Genomic DNA, 13,851 nt, shown 5'->3' with positions numbered 1-13,851 from the left:
TTAAATACAGTATCCTCCAAAGCCAGAAATGGCTGTTCTGGTTAAATACAGTGACATTTCATCATTGCTTGAAGTACACTTCTATTGCACACAGCTGAAGTCCAAAAATGAGAAGAGTTACTTTGTAAAGAATTAAGAATTACCAGAAATTAGTATGAATACAGAGAACTAATAATAGGAACTACTAAAAACACACAGGCATAACATTTTAGGAGTGGATTCTCTGGGAAGGGATTATCTTGCACTGTTTATATTTTTCCTGAAAAACATGAAACCAGAAAGGAGATGGAAGCACAATCTCTGGGGTGATAGGACCAGCCATTCCAATGTGATGTGGAAATATACAGGTATAGGCCATACAGTGCGCACAGCTGAAAGGAGTTCAAAGTCACCTGTCCTCTCTGGCTTCTGTTCTTTTTTAATTGCTTCTCAGTAGAACTGAACATACTGCTTGTACTTAAATAAAGCAACTGCTTACAATGCATAGAGCAGCCTCATTAGGAATGTCTCAAGCAATGGTGCTTAATCACAGGCACCACTTGTATCCTAATTTCTTTGCACACTCTTGCAATACACTAAGGAACATCTTTTCTTCTCCAAGTGCCCCCAGACAGTTACAGTGTCCTCCCTTTGTTATTTCTGTGCCAAACCTGGGCCGCTTTGATCACAGCATTAGATTTAGTTATCTTACCTCATGTTAAAAGCACTGATAAACAAGTTTTCTGAAAAGCTGAATAGCAACTTCAAAAGACAGAGATATTCTGCAGCTCAAAAGAATTTCTAATTACAATGACAATTCATACATAAAATAAACATAAATCTAATTTTAGGTTACCAAGCTTGGAAATACTGGTCTTGTTTCCTGATGCTGTATTACATTTAACCATGCCAAGCCCCATAGGCTTGTCTCCTGAATTTTGTTCTTGCTGTTTTCATACAATAGAAACTGTTACCCAAATGGATAATAAAAAAGTAAGGAAGAGTGATCTCAATCTCATGTTCTCAGCAGTATCAGGGGAGAAGTGGGAAGATTGCTTTGTCTCTTTACGAGAGATTGTTTTAATGAACAATATAAAATAACTCCATACTTCCCTTTTCCATTCTGATGCACAACTAAAATGTGGAACTTCACCTTTAAAACCCTCTAATCCTCTCCACTGATGCTCAGACTATGCTGGAGGCATCCCGACAAAATGAAGACATTTACAGCCACTCCAGCACTGCATTGTACACACAGCAATTGCCATAAGACTGTGACCCAGCTGGCTTAATGGAATTCATTTTCACAGATACATCCAGAAGCATTCTTACAAAGCTCCTCCTCTTTGTTAGTGCGTCACGAACTTTTCTGTTTGTCTCAAGGACAGACTGCTGTTCCAAGTTCAGACCTTTAAGCCAAGTGAATCCGCTCCCCTATAGCGAAGCTCAGTCTGATTATCCCACCGGCAAGATAGCAAGTGACACAGGCACTGCCAGGACATGAAGTGTTTCAGAGCATGTACAAGGGCTGTGCGAGCCACTTCCACCATCATAAAGCTACAAGTTTTGAGAATCTCTCCAGGTCCCCATCTATTGATTCCCTCCAGTACAGAAAGCAGGAGAGCAGCAGAGCTCAGAGCACCATGGCCTGCTATCAGGACACCTCAAACAGCAGCTAGTAAGTGTGCAGGCTCTGCCTAACGCTTCCATTGGCTCCAGCTCAGATATAAAGTTGTTTTCTTTCCCCTTCTTATCATCCAAGTCTACAACAATGTCCATTACATAACTTTAATAAGCATAAGGTGATGAAGTGAAAACAAAATGTATCTCGGGAGAGACCGACAAATTTATCAGCAGCGCAGAATGATAGGAATACTTCTTTTATTGCTGCTGTCGCTTGGTGAGACATCCTGTCTGTGCTCTGAGCTGCACGCACTTGCAGAAGATCTGCTGATAAGCACATACTTTCTGTTTACTCAGTGAACTTGATCTCACATGTTGACTTTTACATTCCTGATTTATCCTGACATGTGACTGAGAAATTCAATTACAACAGTGAAGCAGCATTAGCTCCAGTAGCAGCCATCATGCTATGAAAAACAAGGCGCTGTTTTCTTTTGCCTCAACAGCCCCTAAAAGATTGCAACAGAAATCTCTCTTCCCCAAAACACCCCCAGATCTTGTGCTGCAATTGCAGTGTTGAAGTGTTAATGCCACCATGACCCCGAACCCATATCCTGCTGGTCTGATGGGTCTGATGACAACCACATTTTTTCAGCATTTATGAAAATAAGATAGGCTTTCTAGAAATATTTCCCATGTGATTTCAAAATCTTGATGGAAAGAAATATCGGACATTCAGAAGCTTGTCTCCAGTATTTTTCATCCATTTATGCTTTCAAACCAAGGGCTGGCCCAACTGAAACCACAAGGTACTGAGCAGTCGCATTCACAGACGTCTAAACACTTGCCCAGATCCACCTCCCAGTCCTTAAGTTCTGGTATCTATTTCTTAAATGGAAAAAAAATAAACCAATAAATCACGTCTAGGCAAAGTGCTATGGCAGAGGCAGAGCTATGCAGCAGCACTAAGACTGGCACTCCTGGTCTTGGCAGTGAACAGGGGCAGGTTGCTTTCCTGCTGGGCCTACTGAACACTGCATTCTGAATTCTAAGGAGCAAATTGCAGCAGATAGCTGCTGTTACATGAAAAAAGTGTTGGTGGAAAGATGAGATGGTGTGGGCAGTCAGAAAGGAAAACTAAACCAAGTCCTGTACTGATGCTCTCACTTGCACGCTCTCAATAAGCAAATGCCTCATCTTTTCTTCCCTCCCCTCTGCCTTAATCTGGGCCCCTCCAATACACCAGTGCTATAACTTCTCATGCCATTCTTACTGCTCAGTCTAAAATACAGTAATTTCTATCCTTTCTTGCTTCATATCAAGTCAAAAGAAGCTGCCAATATTTTCTGTGCCTCCTGCTGTCCCAGTAGCATTTTACCTCCATGCCTATCTTCTTTTTTTTTTCCATTTTTACTTTTTTGCATTAAATTCACGTTCCCTCCATTATCTTTCACCAAAACCACCCAGCACCACATACTACACAAACAGATCAGGTGTTTTTTAACAGCTTATTTTGCTTTTTTTTTTTTCCCACTTGAGTCATTTCTTCTTGCCAAGTTGACAAAGAGCAGCAATAAAAACAAGTGAATTGCACCTATAAATGAACACAAGAAAACTCTTGATTCATTTATATCTCAGCTCAAATGAGGGCCTCTTGACAAAGCTAAGAAATAAGAAATAATTCAATTTATCTGCAATTCATTAGGAACATGAAGAAGTTCATTTTAAAGTTGGTTAATTTTGATACTGAAATACTTACTAGTTATAGGACACTATAAATCTGTTCAACACATCAAAACATGATGGAGCCAGAAGAAATTAGGGAAAAAAAAATAATAGGAAAACTAATATCAGTTTTCCTTAGTGAAGGACTGCACATAAAAACTGTGCACTTAAAGCCAGTCTCAGAGTATGGGCTCTCCTTGCAAAAAGAGTGGACTGCAGGGAAGAGGCTGTCTCAGCAAATTGTATGTACCTGTAAGTAAGTCATTTCTCAGCATGGATAGTAGATTCCCATTTTAAACTTTCAACACAGAGTCCAAAAAAGAGATTAAAATTGAACCCTGAAGGACTTTCAGATTTCTCATAATGCACAATCCTGACATACTAAACAACAGCAAGAAAAACCTATCTGCATCAATGAGAAGTCCAGTATTTATTACAGCGCATACTGACAGCAACACATTAAATCAGAAGTTATGGCCTCGATGCACAAATTACTGATAGTAACTCTATAACTACGTTATTCAGGAGGCAAGACCAGATTATGATAATAGCCATTTTGGCCTTAGAATTTATGAAGCTATGAATATAAATAAGAAAATGATTTACAGACCATGGTTGTTTTTTTTTTTCCTGATGTTTGTCACACATGGATAGCAAGAGTGGAAACCACATCCCCTAACAGGGAAAGAGCTCCAGAGAAAGCCAGAATGCTACATACAAATACTTACCTTGGTATTTTAACAAATTAAACTGAGGTCAGTACTCATGAAAACACGCAATGAAAGCTATCTACGTAAAGCAAAAGATTTCATTCTGCTCTTACGCATATTGGATATTACTCTACATAAGCGTGCTGTAACACTCCAACCAAAAGGCAGATAAAAAACCCTAAACAACTGTAAGCTGTGATTGTTACTGAGGATTGCTATACGTCACTTACAGCTTTGTTGGGTTCCTCATCAGACAGGCTTTTCATGACAACATCCAAGCTTGGGTCTTCTTCACTGCTTGGGGTTTCGGTGCAACTGTGATCCTGGTGGAAAGGAATGAAAGCAGTCCTTAATCAGAGCTATGATCCCCTATAATAGCTAAATTAAAAAACAAACAAAGAAAAAAAAACAAACCACAAAAAAAGCCAATTTTACCTTTCCTTTTGTTTTTCTAAAGAAGCAGCAGCATGAAAAAGTAAAAATAAAAATAATGATAATAAAAAATATACCCACAATTAAAACATCCTAATGTCAGGAGACAAATAAGTGGTACAAGTTTTCAAAGGCAGACCTCAGTCTGCCCCAGGTACAGTGAAGTAGTCTGATACCAGCACCCAGCAGCAGATCCGGGTCAACACTCAAGGCCAGATCAAACTGGAAGCCTCCTCCTGACCTCTGGAGAGGGAACGAGCTCCCCACATGCTCAATGTGCTGAAGGAAATCCACTGTACCTTCCTGCCTTCTGAGCAGGTTGGAAGCATCAGGACCAACCGCTCTGCCCTGGAGGAACTGCCAAGACCAAAGCCCTCCTTCTCAGGGCACATGGCCACCACACTCAGCACACTTCAGCTTGGAGCACTGTCCTTCATCTGAACAGCAAATGTCCCCTTAGGATTCAATTAATTCTGCACATCACTGCCAGAATACTGAGAAGAGTATTCAGAGACAGCTGATGGAGAATGAATGAATGAAATTAATGGGAAAAACACTGATGTTGTTAGGCCCAAGATGCACTCCTGAAGCTCCTCCTGCATAGTGTCTGGCTTTCAAAAAATCATAGAATGCCTTGGCTTGAAAGGCACCTCAAGGATCATCAAGTTTCAACCCCTTGCCACAGGCTGGGCTGCCAGCTGCTTGATCAGCTACTAGAGCAGGTTGCCCACGGCCCCATCCAACCTGGCCTCAAACACCTCCAGGAACGGAGGTGTTTCTGATGGATGAAACATTATGAAAACTGATCTTTTGACAGCAACAAATAACGTACTTTGCTTCTGGGACAATGTCCACAGCGCTACCCCACAGTGTAGTCTTATCCTGTCTTGCAATCCATGCAATGAAGCAAGATTTATTTTAAGGCTTACTTACCGTATTACATATGGAGATATTAGAATGCCTTAATGAATACAGAGAAAAGATGAAGAACAGTGGATGATACCTATGGCTCCCTGATACATTTAACACCAGTTATGCTATTTAAGATGATCTGACTAGAGTGATGTTCAGTGTATGTACTACATGATACATATTTACTTTGCATTTCAAGATACAAAAGCACAGTCAGGCTTTCTTAGGACACCAACAGCTGACAAAAGAAAGCAACATCAAGTTCTATACAACAAGAGTGTCTTTGGGGTACATTTATTTCACTGAATAACAAGATGCCAAACTAGAAGTAAAACACAACATTTACAGAGGCAGCACATATAGTAAGAGCTTGCCAGAAATGCATGAAGCTCAGCCCACACATCCACCTTGAAAGGCAAACACTGCACTCGTAAGACTGAGCTTTTTTTGCTTCCACATGCTGGGAGAGTCTAATTACAGTCTTTTGGCCACAGAACAGCATGTGACTAAACAAAGCTTTGTGGTCTGTCCCAAAGACACAAATATTGAACAAAGCTTGGAACAAATGCAGGTATTAAGAAGTCAACAAAAACGGAATGAACTTGGGTTCTGTTAATTGTAAAGTAATTTGCAATCCACCAGCTGCACCTGGAGCATCCTGCTTTGATGGGGGAAATAAAAGCCAAAGCACTGCCCCAAAATGACTCAGATCCAAACATAACCTGAGCAGCTCTCTCCCAGTACCATGTAGCTGTGTGTCTGCATGGAAGCAGCCTGCATTTGTCAACTCAAGGCAAGACCAAACCCCAACTGAATTATAAAGCATCTTTTGCTTTATTAGTGCAAATAGAAATAGAATTCAAAAGCAACAGTAAGGCTAAACATGTGCTTTATCTAGAAAATTTAGTTAGACTGTATTGAGATGTCAAAATGGTAACAATGGGGTGACACTGCAGGGATTCATGATGCACAAGGGAGCAATCAGTCTACACTGAGGCCGAGACAGCAAGAACACTCAAGAAAAACACTGCTAACATTATCACGCTAAGGCAGTTTCTGCACTGGATGGTTGCACGCTACCACAGAGCATGGAAACTCCCTGCTCTACCAGCCCTTGTCTGCTTCTACAGCAAAAAAACATTGGCCAGGAAGGAGAGAAGCCAGTGGTGGGGCATAAGATAGAGCTGTGGACCAATGCTCCCCATTCAGCTGGGATTGGCTCAAGATGTTCTTGGAATGGAGCCATGTACACAGTGAATGCTTTACCACTGCTTCTTATTGCTTACCCCTTCTTCATTTTTAGTGCTGCATACAGAATATTCTCAGGGAAACAGAACACAAAAAAGTGTGTTTTCCCCTGCAAAATATTTATCTTCTGTAGGAGAATATCCATGCTCCAGGCCAAAGACTGCTGTTCCAGCCTGCTGAAAGGAGCAGGACAGGAGATGGCAAAGTTTTCATTCAGAGACATCTCCTCCCGCACAGCAATTAACCTGATTAACAGACGCCATTACTGCACTCCAGCTCTATCAGTAAAGATGAGAACAATAAAAAAAGTGATGGGGAAAACACACCCAGTAGGTCAAATTCCTACCCAATGCATTTTATGAACCAGGGTATAATTAGACAAGGTGCTTGAATCTATAATGAACCGGTAATGATGATTAATCTATCTAATTAAGCAACCTCAGATTAAAACAACAACATCAATCCCCCAAATGAAAAACAGCAACAGAACAAGTCCCAACCCACAAACCTTACCTCAATAGAAGGGTGGGTGCTGGTAGGCAATGGGAAAGGAGTAACAGCCATCTGATTGACTGCATCTTCATTTCTGTACAACAAACAAGCAAACGACCAGCTGATTACAAGGTAAACCACAACAGCCAAACGTTTCCTTTGAGTTGTTTTTGCTCATTAAGAAAACACTACTACTTGGGTGAGAATTGCTTCTTACCAGAAGTTAGAATCTAGAAGAGAATTTCATTTTGGCTCGTGTTCTTTGCTAGCAAATAGATTACATCCCTTCCTGGGACTGCAGAGAATGCAGCTGGGAGATCCTGACACTGCAGTCTTTGGAAATCTAATTTAATGTGGATTATCAGAGGATGCAGCTGGAATTTATGGCCGCTATATATCAACAGGTGTGCTAATGCTTTGTTAGCCTCTTCTAATAATGTCTTTGCATGTTAACCGCTTGTTTAGGCTGTCCAACATTCACACTGCTGAACATATTAAACCTTCTGCCAAAATAGACTACTTTTTTTGTCCATACTTGCTGTGATCTTTTCTAAAAGACACAATGCAAAAAGTCAGGCAAGTTTTTAGACAAAGAAGGGAGGACAAAACTTGACTTCCCTTAGGTAAGAGAGCATTATCTTCCAAAGATGCTTATTACATATGGCATCTTCTGCACTGTCAGGAAGATGTCTGACTACCCTAACTTTCAAAATCCTTTCTTATTCAAGACCATTCTGCCTTGCTAACATTGGACCAGCATGTGCTTAAAAGTGCTTTATAGAAATGCCCGAAAAAGGAAGTGTCATTTTATCTCTCAAGAGTTAAATACACGAAGCTAGGACGTTCTGATTACTGCAAGTCAACACTATAAATCAATAGCTCTCAGCAGAGCAGCGTATGGGAAATTCAATCACAGGCATTTGACATGATAAATCCTACAGGCAAACGTTGGTGAATTAATTTACTTATCTTCAACCAACCAGCCATACAATTCAAAGGGATCCACTCTGTGCCGCTCGGTTCTGTACAGGCTCCCAGCTCTCCTCCTGGCCCTGCTCAAAGCCTTGAACAGGCACTGGCTGCACTGTCAGTGGAACCAGAGTGCCCGGGGTGCAAACACATGCACAGGGCCATGCAGAAAGCTGAGCAATGCACAAAATGAAGCCCCTGAATTTTATAAGCATTTCAGAGTCTCCAAGTTGACTATACTCTGTAAAGCACATTAGGCAAGGACATTTTTCTTTCTCTTATGTTCCGGAGACATCAATCTAATAATATCACTCTTCTAAGCCATAAGAATAAATCAGCCAATATAAGGTGTCTCCAAGACATTATTGAACTGTACAAAATTTTCTGACAACACTTTATTTGGAGCACAAACTGGGGAAACCAACACTTCCCCAGCATACAACATGGGCTACTCAACTTGCAATTAGCAGCAAGCCTGGAAATAGCAAGGTACTATAAAACCTTTGTGAGAAGCAGCATTCTAAGAATTACTCGATGTAAGCTTCACGATCTGCATGACAAAGGATGTAATCAATACAAAATAGTTTCTGTTTTGTATATACACACAAAATGTTTTTCTACTGTCCCCCCCTCGGTGCTGGGATAACAATTTTATGCAGCTTGAAGCGGATGGCCAATTCTATTCCAAGCAATAACAAAACCCCTTACAGTCATCGTTCCCCTGGAGCAAAAAAGAAAAAAAAACCAACAAAAATTAAAAAAAAGCAGGAGGTTACAAAATGTCTCAACTTGTAATCTCCCCCTGCTAGGGCTCCTTCATATTTAAATACTTTAATGCTGCTTCAAAGGAGAATGCTTCAAAGCTGAATCAAAGAGTGAATGCATTTTAAAGTGACGGAGCTAATAATAAATTGCTCTTTCTGCTCTCCACTTCCCTAAGTGTCCTCAACTAAAACATGAATTTATTTACAACTAGAAGGAGCGATCGCTCCCTTTTGATGCTGGAGCAGACAGCTCAGACGTCTGAGCATCACATTCAAATTACAGTAACTGCAAAAAGAACATCTGATATATTTGCCAAGAGCTGCTGCTCAGGCGTTCCCCTCCGTTATCTGCAGAAACAATAAACATCCCCTGCTCTCGTCCAGCCCTTACCCTGGTTTGTACAAAGCACTGGGCAGCAGCCCTCCCCTACAGCTGTTTGTATTTCACCACCTCCATGTAAACCAAATGGGGGTGGAATTCAGCACTCCTCCCGCAGATGCTTCTATTGCTTCTAACCTCTGAGGACGGGATTCTGAGTGACAACGGGGATGAGACCTGGCTGGAAGGTGAGTGCCCAACACCGTTAATACAGGAACACGCAGCTTTTCTCATAGCAAAAGGTCACAGGTACCAAGACCAAAGCAGGGCACGAGTAGCAAAGGCCCTGTAAAGGTTACAGAGCTCTCACACTTACACATTTACTTGCTTGAACTGCTGCATCTCACTGCATTTCTTTTCCTTCCAAGTCTAAGTGGAACCCCTGAGCGTTCCCTGTCCATCCTCACTGCCCAAGAAGAACTCAAGTTTTGCTCCACCTCACTGTACCTCTGCTAAATGGGGAGATGCGCAGCTTAAGCAAAGACAAATACTGTTATTACTGATTAACCATCACAAACGCCTGGCACATAAAACACCCAAGGAGATCAGCATGCAAACATGGACCTAATGGGATGGCTCAACTGAAGCGACACGGTGAGGCTCTGGCTCAGCAGAGCAGTGATGCTGAGCCACCTGATGGAGCCGCCTGGCACTTGGAGGATGTCACACACAGCTGGAGCCGCCTATGGAGCACTGCAGAAAGCTCTCCTTCTAAAGGCAATAACCTGCAGCCACAGCCTCAGCCAAGTTCAGGTTTATTTGCTCAATGGATGAACACGTATATTTGTAATTCTTGCATTCAGATTCCCCATCTTCATTTGAGGACATTTTCTTTTTTCTATTTTAATGACTTGTGTGTATCTCGGGTTTGTGATGGTGTAGCTCACTGCCATGTAGTGCTAAAATACTTGTTGAGCTCTCTGAATGGCATTCATCTCCTGTCAAATCCTGCAGTATTTTACTCCAAAAGCATTTTTCCTCATTGAATAAGCCAGTTTTCTTTTAAGGAAAAAAGGTATATACACAATCACAGAGTTGAACACAACTGGATAATGGTCTGAAATCAGTGGTGTTCACTTTGATTCAAGCACTCAAACTATATTTGATGTGCTTATTATACCAGCACTGAAGCACCAGCACAGATTAAAGGCAGTTAATTGAGCATGGACAAAACACTGACTCTGCTGAATCATAGAATCCGCACTGCAGAAGAACTTTCTGATATAAACCGGTTCTCCTTCTCCAAATGCAAAATCTTATGGTTTTATTTTATATCTTAAATGGATGAACATTTAATGTGTGAACCAAAAATCCAAAGGACACAAAATCCATTCTATTTTGGGATGCAGGGCCCTGAGACTCCTACACAAGGCAAATCTCTGTGAGATGACTGCAGCCTGCATTCAACACAGGAGCATGGAAGTTAACATAGTGACTGTAGGACTGTGGTCAGAAATGCCACTGGGTCAGAGCAAACCCCTGAACAGAGCTGTTTCACCACACGAAGACCATGCAGTGCCTGGGCAACTGGTTTGGCTGTCAGATGGGGCGAGCATCTTAAACATCCTGAACTTGTTCCTGTAGAAGGCTACGAAGCATGAGATGCACTGAATCTTAAAAAGAGGGGGAAAGTGACTAACTGCAGATCTTTTAGATGCTATTACAAGCTTATGTAATTAATGAGTCCTCTGGGAACCGGTGCTGTGTTAAGATCTACATTTTGGAATCTGGCCAAAATCAACTCCTTTAAATAATCATTGTCAGTTTAATTGAGGAAAGGATGCTCATAAAGCAGAGTGAGAAACCCTGAAATATATAAAGGGACGGCTGTGATTCTCACAACACTCCTGCACTGTCTCATCAGCAAAAAATTCAGGAAAGAGTGGGAATACAACTGTAACACCACCTGGGCATAAAAACAAATGTGTAAACACTTCCACAGTGCAGACTGCTCTTAGGTTTTTAGTAGACAGTCATAAAGATTGAGGACACCCATCTTCCATGCCTGTCATCGTCTCCTCCCTCCCTGCATCTCCAACACAACTTAGTCAATGACACGCATTACATTTACCATAGAATTTTCTGGGCTTCTTTTGTAACTGATTAAGGACTTGGTGGAAACATCCCCCTGCCCTGCAAGTGAACCAAAACATCAGGAATAGGAAACTCCTGACACAGTTTCCTGCTTCAAAGCAAAGCAGCAAATTGCTTATCACAGAACATCCTTCATTTGAAGAAAGTAAGGCCCTGGGGTATGAGAGAAAACACTTTTTAGTATTAGATAGTCCAGGAGTTCCACCAGTTTTGCTTTCATGCCTCAGATCAGCTCACTCAAGCACACAGGAACTTTTTAGCCTGCAAAATAAAGAGTTTATGGAAAACTGATCTACTCGGGCTTTATGTTGTTGAAATCAGAACACGAGTATTTTCATGAAGATCCAACTCCCTGTTAATTCCAGCAGCACACATCACTTTGCTACGGTGAGCTGTGGCATCTTCTCACCATTTGCTCCAGGATGCAACTTAGCTCCATAACATTACGGGCCTTCTACCTTTACAAGGAAGCGGAATCAGTAACAGCACTCAAGAGGAAGAAAGTATTACTTCTGCTGCAAGGGTTCCTCCTTGTAACAAACGTAATGGTATCCTGCTCTTTCCACATCATTAAAGCTGAGGGGAACACATCTGAATCCAGCCAAGCAGCAAAGAGACCAGGAACGCTCTCAGCCGGCTGCTCTCAGCGCTCTGCTCTCATCTGGAAAGCTCCAGCATGCACACATGGGAGAGATGGATGGAGACCCAAGATGCCTGCAGCTCCTCACGTTTAGTAGAGCTGGCACCACAGCACATTAAGCAGTGGCATTTCAGTACCTCAGTTTTAGACTGTAGTTTTAAAATGGTTAGATGAAGCAAGCAAAAACCTCTACCAAACTGCACCTAGGGCAAGACTTCTGCCATTGGCACAGCCTTGTGTTTATGCATTCGATCACATCCGTTCACTTTGAGGTCTGAAGTGTAGGAATCGGAAGCATCAAGGCTCGTGAAATATATTCACAAGAAAATGCTCTCTCCTTGAATTTCAGTTTTAAGAGAGACAAGTTAGCTCTGATGAAACTTTGATACCCCCTCTTACTAAAAGCACAATTTTTCCTTGCATTCTGCACAAAGCTCTAGTTACCAGCAATGTTCTCTCACGGGGAGAATTTCCTTTCACTGCTGTTTGAATGGCTGCTGGGGTCAAGTGAGCAGGCTTGTCAGTTGTCAGTGTGCTCCAGTGCAAGGCAGAGAGCAGGGACAAGATGCAGGCTCTTTGTAAGTGTAAAGACAAGCTCATAACCTCAACAGCAGCGTGTATGACAATTTTTTTTAAGCTCTAGGGGGAGCGACAAGAATTATTCAATGGTACTTCCAGTGTCTATTAATTATGGCTGTCACAACAACTTTTTGCCTTGCAATTCACTTCTACATACAGAACTTGGAAAATGGGAAATACGGATACAACTGACATTGTTTTCACTTCTTTCCATATCCATGGGAGACTTGAGTTAATGAGCACGCCCTGCTGCAGCCCAGCAGAGCCTGGCCCTCAGCAGGCAGCTGCTGCTCAGGGCAGCAGGGCAGGCTCACCAGAAGCCCACACTCCCAGTGCTGCCTGACAACACTAAATTGAGCCCTGGGTTTTGGTTTCATACGCTCTGCTTCTGCCTCTGGAGGTTCCATACCAGACACATTTTCCATATGCAATTAAGTAATGGTGAGTGAGTTGTTGTACATGACATTTAATTTTCAATAGCTGGGGAAAGTAACACGGGAGCTGCAGGCAAGACCATTAATCTCCTCTAGATCCTCTGTGCTGCCAAGTATAGCAACTCATTCTTCACCGAGCTAATGCTGCTCTTCCATCATTTCTGTGTATGCTGTACCAGACAGAGCCATGCGAGTAAATGTACACATTTATATGCATTCATCCACAGATTATTACATTGTTCACAGGTAAGCCGAGTATGAGCAAAGGATATAAAACAATATCAACTATGATGTATACACTGGTGGGAAGACCACATTAATAAACTGGAATGGTTGATAGTGCCAATAGAAGCCACTGCTGGAACAGAGGCATTCATGAAGGTCCAATATATTAATGTTGGACCTTCAGCAGCCCTGAGATGAATAGTTAAGGAAAAGCTTTATTTCATTCCACAGAGAACTGAGTAAGTTCAGCAGTTTCTGAACAGGCTGAATAGGTTAGTTATACATGCAGATAAGTAACAGAATAGGCTAAAGTATGAACAAATGATGAGAACTGTTCTTACCGTATGAAAACTAGCTTGACCTTTGACGGGGCAGTCTTAATTATTGCAGAGGCATTCTGATGACTTCTTCCATACAATATCTGATTGTTTATCTGTTCAGAGGAAACAAAAATTTCATGTAAATAGAGTTCCAAAAGAAGTATGCGTTGTTTTAATTTATACCACCAAGGCACAGGACAAGGAGGCAGGATGCTTGGGTGGTGAAACACAAATCACAAACCTTCTGAGCCTTTACTGACAGAAATACTAGAGAAGTACTGGTAGATAAACCTATCTGCATAGTGCTGGTGAGACAGAAACACTGG

At 41.7% G+C, this 13,851-nt stretch overlaps 1 protein-coding gene across 15 annotated transcripts in view; it reads right to left on the bottom strand.

Moving 5' to 3' along the window:
- The window catches only part of PATJ (PATJ crumbs cell polarity complex component), a 137,257-nt gene that overhangs the window by 33,640 nt on the left and 89,766 nt on the right, over positions 1 to 13,851 (bottom strand). For all 15 annotated transcript variants that reach the window (XM_015870721.2, XM_085511639.1, XM_015870718.2 and 12 more), the window contains 3 exons: positions 13,547 to 13,638; positions 7,143 to 7,215; positions 4,268 to 4,360 (listed from right to left, as the gene is read on the bottom strand). In XM_015870721.2, the coding sequence (XP_015726207.2) occupies positions 4,268 to 4,360; positions 7,143 to 7,215; positions 13,547 to 13,638 (258 nt within the window). The remainder of the gene's footprint in view (positions 1 to 4,267; positions 4,361 to 7,142; positions 7,216 to 13,546; positions 13,639 to 13,851) is intronic.

Source organism: Coturnix japonica, chromosome 11 (genome assembly GCF_054131305.1).
Source record: "Coturnix japonica strain WE chromosome 11, WE-NBRP24, whole genome shotgun sequence".
Lineage (NCBI taxonomy): Eukaryota > Metazoa > Chordata > Aves > Galliformes > Phasianidae > Coturnix > Coturnix japonica.
Note: the sequence above shows the minus strand (reverse complement) of the source record. Positions and strands in the feature narration are given on the sequence as shown.